Below are 12,166 nucleotides of genomic sequence, written 5' to 3' on the forward strand. Positions count from 1 at the left end.
TTGTACTGCAGTCCAGAGGGAGTATTTGCAGCTGTAGAAATTTGGACTCTGAAATCCACTGCATGGAGACAAAGCTCGCCAAGAGCCCCTTTTCAGCTGCAATCAAGCAATGACAGCAGAAGAGAGGAAGTATTCTCTCTTGTAGCCATTGTCACAAGAGTACAACCTCTAGCTGAGCCCTTTGTAATCTGCCTTTTTCTGAGAATCCATAATGAGCCGAACAAGCCTTCTAATTGTTGATGGAGTTTTTACATAAGATTCCAAGGTGAATCATTGTGTCAAATGTGCTTAGCTTCTTTTTGTTACTCTGCCATTTAATAATAAACAGAAATATCTATTGATGGAACGTAGCAGAAGTGAACTCAGAAACAGCACACCAGCAGAGAAGCTCATTGTAAGCCAAACCAAATTAATCAAAACTGTTATGATAAGTTGTGATGGATTGTATCTCAGTATAGCTGAGACGGTGAACGAATCAATGCCCAGTCATCCATAGGACTAAAAGAAGTTGAATGGCTTTAGCATTTACCAAAATTTGCTCCTCATTTCAATAACTGGAAGAATCAAACTAAACAAAAATATAGCCTAATATCAAGTTGTTTGTTGAAGAAATGGTGAAGTTTTACATTTTACTTTTCAGGACTAGGTGGGATTTAGGAATTAATGAGGATCGAAAGGATATAAATACATTGAAACTAGTGCAAACATTCGCATGTAGGAAAAGTGCATATAGATCTACATAGCATTAAGATAAACATTGAAATTCCACCAACATGAAGCTACCTGCAATAATATTCCTCAGAACATCCGCCAATACAATTTATGACAGTAGGCAATGGAAATCTCTCTGAATATGGCAATTTGAGCGTCCCATTAAGAAGAGACTCAACCACTTCTTCAGGAATACATGCTATCAGAACAAGAATCTTCAATGGTGTTATGATCAGCTAATCCATCCCTATTCTCCTCCAGATTCGTCGACTTGGCCACAAGTTCCAACTGTGAACAGCATGTAGATTTTTCTGCCTCACATTCCTTAGCTCTATTTCGCATTGATTCTCCATGTAAGAATAGCCGCCTTCCAATTTGAAGTTCTATTGAGCCAATGAAACGGCAACAGAAGCTGCAAACAAAAGAATCGACCTGGAAAGGAAGAAAGATTACAACTCAGTAAGTTACAAAGAACAGAAGATTCAGAAAGAAGAAACTAAAATAAACAGGGGGAATGGCCATTTTATAGTTCAATGAAAACTGGAGAGAGACACATAAGATCCGAAGAAACAGAGGCAAGTCTTTAAGTGGTACCTTGTTAGAAAAATGCTGTGCCCCAACCAACATGCGATCTCGCAAAAGCAATTCATCCTCCTGAAAATCCTTATCTGCAAATATGCCTGCACCTCACAAAATGTCTTCACTAATACATGTTATACATGAAGGAATCTCTTTGCAGTAACTTTCTTCTTGATCACATACATTGTATTAATAAAAAAATGCTAAGAAAAAAATCTCTAAATCAGGGATCAGGATATAAGAAAGAGTTTGTTCCGGACTACATTTTACATACTGCTTTCAAAATCGTAGCAGCCCAAAATATCCTTAAATATATGTTTTCTCTCAGCAAATACGACATAAAATACTCAAAAGATCAAATAAAAACATTAAGTCTATTGTGCTCCGTAAAAACTCAGAAGATACAAGTTCAATTTCATGGAAAAGTCAACCCTTTTTAGCTTTAGTCAACAATGAGCACTGCTCAATAACCAATCAACAGAATTGTGTAAATGACATTGTATCGCTTACACGTACAATGTTGGCTGGGTTGGTTTGCGTGTCACCTCTCAGTGGAATCTGGCATGCAGCCAATAATCTACTTCTTAGACATCTTATTCAAGAGGGGTCACTATATGGATGGCATTATGACCATGTACAGCATATTTTCTAAACTAATTCAGCTTAAAAGGAGGTAAACAAGCCATTATCATTGTCAATTGGGTTTAGCTCAGGTGGTTGACAGGAGAAATTGTTATCCTCTCCAACCAAATTTAAATCCTACTTGCAACATGTTCACTCGTCATTAGCCAATTGTTGATCGGAGCTGTTAAGGTACCAGCAATCTCATTCTCACTCACAGGCTTGTGCTATGAATATAATATATAAAAATAATATGAATAACAATAATCATAATAATGATTAATTAAATAATAATTAGTTATTGAAGAGACATGTCCCCAAGGACATGACTATTCATGAAGGGGCACCTTGCCTAGTATAGAAGAAAAGCCCTACTTATATACTAGGCAAGTTGCCCCTTCACGAATAGTCATGTCCTTGGGGACATGTCTCTTCAATAACTAATTAATTATTTAATTAATCATTATTATGATTATTGTTATTCGTATTATTTTTATATATTATATTCATAGCACAAGCTTGCGAGTGAGAAAGAGATTGCGGGTACCTTAACAACTCTGATCAACAATTGGCTTACTATATTCATAACATTGCCTTCTTCAAGAAAGCTTTGTCCTCAAAGCTTATTGTTGACAAAGTGTGTCATCTGTTTCTTTGTCCTCAAAGCTTATCGTTGACAAGGTGTGTCATTTGTTTCAAGGTGTAGCCATCCTTCCTGCATTTCAAATGATCCTCAAGAAGGATTCGCCCATCACATCTCATCAAGGAGGTTAGAAGCATCCATATACTCAAATACATATGCAGGAAGTACAAACAATAAACATAATAATCAGATCCATAAGTCTAAACAAAAGTGAGCAACATCATAATTCGAGAAGTACTTATCCTCAATGAGAGGTGATCCTCTCCCTCTAAAACCAGCCATCATCATCCATTGTCCGCGTAACACTGTTACCTTTAATCAACCAACCAGACCTACTAGGGATTATCCCATCTAGGGCTTCATCAAATCTCTCTCAAGTGCTTGAGCCTCCTTTGACCATGCTATATCTTATGTCTTTTCCATAAGCTAGGGTTTCTCTCAAACCCTAATCTTAATAATCAAGTTTCCTAGGGTTTTCTTCAAATCCTAGAATTCTTTTAGGTCTCCACCATCCTCTTCTTGCTTCCATCAATGGTGTCATCATCGGGGTGATCTCCATGGCTTTTCTTTAGCCCAGCTCTGAAACCATGTTAATTTTTCATAGGGCTACTTCTTTGCTTAGATAATTGCATTTCTTCATTAGCATATTAAGTTCACCCCATAATATTATAGCATTATTTAGATCTACACCATTATTCGTTAGCATATGCAAACTATGTAGAAAGAACAACATCATCATCATCAATGCAACGGAACATAAAGGAGTAATAGAAGAAAAGCATGCACACATAGAGACACCAAGATTGGTCGGAGACCAAGGCAAAACCCACTATGGGAAAACCCTTGTAAATTCTTCTTCTTCTTAAATCGTCATCAAATGATTCAGCAAAAGAGAGTACAATTATCCATATCTTTATCTATGCAACAAAACAACTAGAACATCCATAACTTGACCTTATACATGCTTATACTCAAAGGCCCTGATTCTGAAAACTGTAATGCACTGTCACTGGTTGTAGTCAACTGCTGAATATGGTTGTCACTGAGTGGAATCTTCAAAATACTGATACTTCATCTTTTGATCCTGAACACATGCAGAGATATTGTGTGCGAGCATCTAAGATTGATCTGGACGCTCTCTGGAGAATTGGATGAGTGTGCCTGGGATAGATCTGGACGCTCTCAAGTGAACTGCGTGTGGGCGTCCGAGGGCCAACTGCACTGCGGAAACCCTAGCCTCCCGGACGCTCTCTTAGACACCATGTGCAAGCGTCCAAGACTTCTCAGATGCTCCCAAGACCATACTGTGCCAGCGTCTAGGGACGAAAAACCTTAGTTACGTGCAAGCATCCAAGACTCAAAAACCCTAGACACGTGCAAGCTTCGACCCTGTAGTTTCAGACCCTTTGCGCAAGCTTTCCTCCATCAGACCTGTGCGAACCAAACAATAGAAGAGAGAAGAGAGTGCTTGATTATTGTGTCCAAATGAGCTTGAGGTCTCTTCTATATATAGGCTTTCATGAGGGTCCACTTGATGTTCAAGCCGACCTATCCAATTGTGCATATGCTTAGGGCCGAGTTAGTCCAATATACATGAGTAAATAAATAAATTCAAAAACCAACTTCTGCTTGTCCAAATAAGGTGATCTTTAGGTTGATTTTGGTCCTCTCGAAAAGAGGAATCTATTGCAATTATTATCTTCATCATATGAGTTGTCCAAAGTGGAATTTGACCGCAGTTGCATAATTTTAACACATCATATATACATGGCCCACTCAAGGAAATTGAATTTCTTGGCATTAATGCAGTAGTTGGTGACTTGAAAAATCGAATTATTTGGGGAGTTCATGCACATCTGAGATATTTGAAAGATATTGGTTGAGATATTCTTGGGAGTTTGTCTCCACTTATGTTCCCTCTCCTTCACACTTGGCATCATCATGGCACATCCAATTATCCTCAAGGAGAGACCACGCAATTCCCCAAGGGATCTACGTTGAGCTCATTGGAAGCATCTATATGAGGTGGCATCACATGGTTTGTTTTTGGAGTTTGACTTGAGTTAGCTCCTTGATTGGTTCACACTTGGATTTGTTCATCTTCACACTTGGAGAATTGGATTTTTCTTGAGGATTTCATGGTGCCACATAAGGAATTCCATTTGCATTGGTGTCTACTTCGTCCCTCCACTTGGAATTCGATTTCCTTCTTGGGATCTTCTCCCTAGCCATTTGTCACTTGGTTGCTACAATGGGATTTGCTCTCATCTCTCTATATAATAGAGCTTTGAGCTCTCATTTTGTATCTCTTGTTACTAGCTATTGTGCTTGCGGAAGCGCAGCTTCTTTGTACATTTTTCAAGAGTTTTAATAAAAAAACTTTGGGGGTCCAATCATAGGTGTTCTTCCTTTGGAGCATGGTGCATTCTGAACTATTGGTATAATCTTTTCTATGCTTTGAGTTATTTCATTTTCCATATACTCTTGTAGACTTGCTAGTGCAAAACTATCTTGTATTAGCATTTGATTTGGACATAGGCTCTAGATATTGGAAGTTCTAGTTTATTTTCAAACAAATTTCTAGAAGTTTCAATTCATTGTTTGCTTATCAAAATCTATATGGACTAATGTGTGATTGGAGTATTGTAGAAAAATTATTTTTGGATCAAGCATGAGAGGAAGTCTTTGGGAGACCAACCCACTCTTGAAGCACCTTCAAAAGGAATTCTCATTTGTTATTTGGATTTTCATAGTTTATCTTATGAGGAAGTGTCTTGCAGGGATTCGTTTGGACATAGCTTGTATACAAGCAATCATTTTAAAATTTAAATCTTTTGAAATAGTGTTTCATTGATTTTATATTAGCTACTTGAGAATTTTTCTACACTAAACCAAGTGATGGGCTCACTCCCATCACTTGATTTGGTTTCTTGTATATTATTTGTATTTTATCTATTTGTTTTACATATTCTCTCTACACTAATTTGTCTCTTGATTTTGCAGCCCATAGGTAAAGTGTTGGTGACAAGAGCATTGAAGAGAAATCACACAAACCCTAACCATTTTCTTGTAGGATCTCTCAAGCCATTCAAAGTTGATATTTGAGGAGGTGTTGTAGCGGCTACAACCACCCTCCAAAATTTTGCCTTAGCTTCGTTTTGGAGCCTACCTACAAATCATCCTTAGCAGCATGTCTTGCACTGACAGGTACTTATGCTTCAGTTGAGTTTCAGTGGCTTATCAACTTGTGATTGGTAGCTTGTTTGCCTTCCACCCGCAAGCTGACATTCCAGAACTTGGTCATTTCATGGCTATTGTGCTCACTTGGAAATTGCACAGAAGTAGAGGGGAACCAGCCTTCCTCTCCAGAATTGTGCAGGACATCAAGGTAGTGTGCCGCTCTCCAGAAATGCACGGAGCAAGCAGGCAGCCTTCCCTCTGAAAATTGCGCAGAACAGCCCATCACTAGGCTTGCTCTCAAAATTTGTGCAGATCTGGCTGACAGCCTGGGCTTCAGTCAAGAAATTGCGCAGAGCCTGAGGGGCAGCTAGAGCCACTCAGCCCTGAAACGGCGCAGAAGTCATCCACAGGCTTGCAGTCTGTTGCATTTGCTCGCAAGTTGATCGGTTCCCTCCAGGACTGAGCAATCTTGCTTTGCATGCATGGGCTCTTTTCCCGAAAAATCAAAAAGCAAAAAACATTCCTAGATTTTAGGGATCCATTTTTAGCAGCTGGAGGTTACATGCAAAAGTCGTTTTAGAAACCTCTCGCCAAGTGTCGTTTTTTCCTAGATTTGTGGCATGCGCGTCATAAGCCTCGATCTTATCAAAATTATTTATTCGACGCTTCAGAGCTCATTCTTCACTTCGATCTTGGAGCTTTGGCATCCCACATCGCATCTAGGAGCATTCGACACACTCAGCTCAGCTTTTTCTAGGTAAGTCCGCTTTTCATGTCTTTTGCTACATTTATGTCGCTTTTTGTATTTCGGTTTGTGTGTTGTTTGCTTGGTTTTGTTGAACGCTTGTTGTTGTTTTAATGCATGTTAGCTTGTAGAAGCATTGTTTCAATTTTTCATTACATCTCACTACTGTCGCATGCATGACACTGTTTCTACACTAACAGTCGTCATTGCAGCAACTCGCTTCACAAAACTTGTTTTCACGTTTACTGAATCCTGCACTCACTATTTGCATGCATGTTCATTCACTCATGTCTGCACTCAGCTTCGCACATGCATTCAAAGTTTTCATGTTTTCCGTCACCCGTCAGCGGGTCTGGGCTACCTTGGCCAAGACCTTGCCTTGCTCGGCGGCAGCGCAACAGGAGGATCGCACAAAGGCAGAGGGAGAAGCAGAAGCTAGAGGAAGCAGAAAAGGAGTTGCAGGAGTTGAAGCAGCAACTCAGGGAAGAACAAGAGCTGCGCAGAAGAGAGAAGGAAGCGTAGCGAGAACAGAAACAACAAGAGGCACTGCATGCACATATTGATGAAACTACGCCCATAAAGGTGATTGATTCATCTGAGCAGCTGGCACATAGCAGACAAGGTGAACAGTCGTAGGAGCAGGACTTTGCTCAGGAGATTGAACAAATGCTAGAGCAGATGGACACGGATGTGGTTCAGCCAGAGTTAGATCAAGATATTGACCTCATGCCTCAGGACCAAGAGGTCACTCCATCGGCTTCACCAGATCCGGAAGCAGAGCAAGTCCCAAGCGATCAAGGAGACACTAAAATCCTTGAGGACAATCCAGAAGCGGAATTACACAACATATCTTTCAAGAGTCACAACACAGAGTTGTGCAGTCACGCATTGTATTTTGCATTGTTTCGAGCAATTATCCAAGTTATCTTGTTGAGCATATTTCTATTTAATTAAAGTATTTCCCTTCATACAAGTACTAATAAACTTACTTGCATCTCATTTAGCCATATTAGTATAGTTGTATTTTAACTTAATTTACCTCCAAGCATAAGCTTGGTTAAAAGACATTTCTTAGAAACCCATTTCTTTCATCAACATGAGGGACATAGACCTTCTTATGTGGTTCACACGGTGACCTTGCAGTCGTCAGAGCCACAGTCTCTGCAGCGCCAGAGGCATCGGCTGTGTTGGGTAATCCAAGAGAGGTATCATTAATATGCCTTCGCTATCTTTCTTTGGACCCCTTTCACAACTCACGTAAGAGACTTGTTTCAAAACAGTCGAAAGAAAGGTCACATCTAAACTAGACATTTAGATTAAAAATTACCATGATAATTGCATTCAATCTTAGTTTAAGTGCATTTCATGCTAACATGTGTTTTGCTATTTTACTTACAAATTATTTCATGTCCTTGTGATTAATGCAAATGTCTTAAATTGATTATCTTATTTAGTCAAGTATCATCTTGTTCACTTTTGCAAGTAAAGTTTAATTTGTTTCCTTTGCAAGTCACTCTATATTGCTTCCATACATGATTTGGATTTGTGAATGATTATATATTTTGAAAGCATTTCTTGAAAGCAAACTTTATATCTTGCATGTGATATCATATCTTGCTAAACATATTGTGTTTAATTGATAGGGTTACTTGTGTTTCAATTTGAAGCACTTCATTTTTATTTATTGAACAAGTATTATTTATTTTAAGCAATATTGAAGGCATTGGTTTTATGTATACAAAATTTGTATTCATGTGTTGATGATTATATATTTCATTTCATATTGCTCATCATATTTGCTCATAATCTTAAAAGTAATCCAATTCACTCTAACATCTCCTAGAAAACTCACATCCTTTTTAACTTAGTTTTCCATTTAGGGACGTCCTCCCTTAGCTGACCTAGGAGAGAGCTTAAATGGAGAGAGTTGGGAATAGGTGACAGCCCCATCTCTTTAATTTGCCACCAACCACACCTTGTGGGGTTAAGGGCTTTTCTCACTAACTTAGGTGTGTGTGACAGGTAGCAAAGCATCAACAGGGGCCACATCAACACTCTTGCTTTTTACTGACATCATTGTACCTAACACAGTCCCACTAACCTACTTTTGAGGTCATCTATTGGGCATTAATACATTTATCTTATCTTCTCCTCTTAACATAAGTCCATCTGAAAAGCCTTCTCTCCACAAGCTCTCTTCGGCATCAAAGGAACACATTAAACTCTCAATAAGTTGAAACTTGTGGATGGGCCAAGTGAGGTCAACCCTATATGTTGGAATTGGAATTTGAACCATAATAGGACATACAAGCAAAAGCCCATCTAGAGCATAAAAATTGGTTTTTTCTTTTTCAATTTTATTATGTTTCATCATGTTGTTCTTTTACTTGAGCAATATGTAACGCAAATACACCTACCAAACCTACAGAGGTTAGAATAGGGAAGAAAGACCCCATACGAAGTTGGATGTTAAGCTTTCTATTTTGGATATTCAACTATAGCCATCCTTAAACTTTTTGCATTACTTGTTACCATGAGAAAAAACATATATGGTGTCTAGAACTCTACTATGACATCTCAGGTCATTGTAGAAGAGATGAATGAGGAGCTTTGTTCTTAGATACACCCATTTTTGTGGTGAATTCCACCAAAAATCCATCAGAGAGTTGTTAGCCCCAAAAGTTAAGTAAATGTTCCAACTTTAAACCTCATGGAATGTTATTAGAAGCTTCAAATCTTGTTATGCATGATTTCATATTCACATTAAGATTTAAGTTTTTACGCTTTAATTACTTTCAAATGATTTATAGACCACAGAGAATTATGTTAGTACATATATGCCAAGTTGCCAGCACATGGAGTAGAGACATAATTTGAACTCTAGAAACATCATAGGGTTTTATGACTTCTTATACATATACTATACAAATTATGAATCCCAACACTAGAAATGGTCGTCAAGTAACAAGGCATGACAGGAAATTCAGCTGCTAAAATGTTGTTCATTCAAAAGTGTGATTTTGTTGCGTCTCATTAATAATATTAAGTGAAATGCGGATTGGGACCTATTACCAATCCAATTAGCAAAGTTGTTGAGATCTTGGCAGACCTTCTAGGTGGGTGCACAAAGTGCAGGGACCCACTATCACCTCAGCCCAAGCCCTTGCTCGTTAGACCCAACAACCTCCTAAATGGTCAAGGGAGAGTCCCAATTGAGGCCTCAATCAACTCCAAGTAAGACCAATGCCTTAGATGGGGTCACAATGAGGTGGAGGTGTTAACTTCCGGGATTATCTAGTTGTTTCTAGGTATAATTGTGCAGCTAAAAACTAAAAAGCAGATTAAAAGACACCAAATAAAAGAAATTATATAATTTGACTAATCAATTTCAGTTTACAGAAATTTATTATCTTCAAGACGGTTCATATTCACCTGCTCCACTTCCACATCCACATCAGATTGTCAAATGTCGGCATTGTGATCAAATTGGCCATGTGAAAGATCAATGTTTTGATCTTCACCCTTCTAAGCACTGTCGAAAATATACTCATCATTCAGACAAATGTTCCAGACACAAGACTCATGCAAGAGGAAAGATTTACCTTGAATGGATCACTTCTTGGCAATGATCTTCAACAACCAAGAACATATATCAGTCATACCTCAGAGTTCATTCCTGAGTATTGACATGTCTTGCAATGGAGAGATATTCATCTTCTCACCTTGTATCTGACATGGGGCGAATTGAGGTCAGCTACTAGATTCAAAGTCATATCAGACACATCTGAGCCATAGCTTGAACAGAGCCTAGAGCCAGAGTCGGAGTTGTAGCCAAAGAAAGACTCATGTCTCATGAGCATGATTTGGTTGGTGGCTAGCCTTAAACCACCACTGACATAAGACTTCAGCTTTTGCTACCCATCTCATCAGTTTGTCGTCATCTTTAAACCATCATCAAGGAGCACTTCCATTTAGCATAAGACTTCAGCTTCTAACCAGATTCAGAATTGTTCCATGAACTGCTTCAAGCCTAGTTCCAGAGTTGTTGGACAGCCTTAAACCACCACTGGTAGAAGAGTTTGGCTTCTGCCACGTCATTTGGTTTGTGGTCTTCCTTAAACCACCATTTCAGAGAGACATGAAGCCATTGGCTGCCATACACTCTTGTATTTTAGCTCTCTTGTTGGACTTACATAGACCCCTTCAATTTAAGGGAAGGGGGGGGGTGAGGGGCACGGTTGTGTTGGAAACATAATCCTTTGGGATCATGTGAATTTGGCACATTCACTTGAGTGGAAGGCCAAAAGCCTCAAGTGAAAGCCAACAGTCATGAAATGTCCAAAAGACCTCTTGAAAGATGAAAACCAAGGTTCAGTGAAATTGTATTAATGTGTATCATACAGACAAGAATGTATCTCACATTTCATATAATGAATTGCTGCCTATTTTTGCAAGTGACTTTAACAAAAACACATGTAATCATTGCCATATATTAATAGAAAGTGAAGCACTTTATTCCAATGTTGCGAACATCCGGATCGGGATAAAATCGGCAAGGGCCCAAAAAACCAAAAAATCGTAAAAATTGGGAAAATATCGGTAAAAATCCGCAAACATCGGCAAAATCAAGATACCATCAACATATCGGTAAAAATCGGCAAACATCGGCTAGGCCAAAAAATCGCGATTTCAGGATAAAATCGGGATGTTATCGAGATGTTTGCAACACTGCTTTATTCAAAACAACATATCTATATATACTTCAAAAAATTTCACCTATAGGCAAATTTTAATTCCACTCTATCAACATTTTGAAGCGGTACAAAGGATGCACATTAAACCAAAATGACAAAAATGAATACTTTGAATACTATAAGAAAAAATGGGTATCGTTGATGTTGATTTAACGAAACCAAAAAAAGGGTTACCTTTTCCCATGTCTTTTGTTTGTTTAACCTTCAAGCAGGGACCATTGCCTGCCCCTGCAAGCTTGCCATAGTATTTCTGTACAGTAAGCAAATTCCCACCTTGTAAGAAGCCTTACTCGAAATTCTAAAAAACTCATAAAAGCACACTACAAAAATTCACAAAACAGCTAATGGAGGTTATTGCAATTTAAGCAATGAATGCAAAAAAATCCCAATTTATGTTGACATAATTATACCCCAACAGTCGCATTTAGTACTTTTGTGGTCACCTGTTGGACATTAATAATATTATCTTATCTCCAGTAAAAATAAAACTAAAAATAAAAATAATGACAGAAATCAATGTTATGACTCTCCAAGGACATTAATATAACTCTAAATACACTAGGACAGGTCATAAGCTGAAAATGTTCATCTTAGTATATCCTTTCTTTAGCTTATGATTAGTTTATTGCATAGTTTAATGAAAATTAGAAATACGATGTCCTTCCCAAAAGAAAAACCTTAGAAAATACAGTTGAATAAATATTTACTTACAAATTCTGTTTACTAAATATTTTCAAGATTATTAGAATCTGAGAGCGACATTAGGTTTAAGTGTGAATTGTGCCAGCAACAACAGTATCTTCCCTAAATGATCATTCAACCCCTGTCAGAAAAGAAATCCACTCCCTAGAAAATTGAGTAACTTGATGAACCTGCAGTGGAAATTTAAGTGTAACATCTAGAAGAACCTGCCCTATAGAGTCAGTTGCAAAT

The 12,166-nt window shown here is 38.2% G+C and overlaps 1 protein-coding gene across 1 annotated transcript in view; it reads right to left on the reverse strand.

Moving 5' to 3' along the window:
- LOC149246470 (histone-lysine N-methyltransferase ATXR2-like) overlaps positions 1 to 12,166 on the reverse strand; it is a 226,532-nt gene that overhangs the window by 198,678 nt on the left and 15,688 nt on the right. Inside the window, exons 2-4 of the mRNA XM_089441655.1 lie at positions 1,306 to 1,391; positions 1,032 to 1,143; positions 784 to 910 (exon numbers count right to left, since the gene is read on the reverse strand). Coding sequence (XP_089297781.1) covers positions 784 to 910; positions 1,032 to 1,143; positions 1,306 to 1,391 — 325 coding nt within the window. The remainder of the gene's footprint in view (positions 1 to 783; positions 911 to 1,031; positions 1,144 to 1,305; positions 1,392 to 12,166) is intronic.

This window comes from Pinus tabuliformis, chromosome 7, assembly GCF_031772625.1.
Source record: "Pinus tabuliformis cultivar Carrire ecotype Pingquan chromosome 7, CPIR1, whole genome shotgun sequence".
NCBI classification, from domain to species: domain Eukaryota; kingdom Viridiplantae; phylum Streptophyta; class Pinopsida; order Pinales; family Pinaceae; genus Pinus; species Pinus tabuliformis.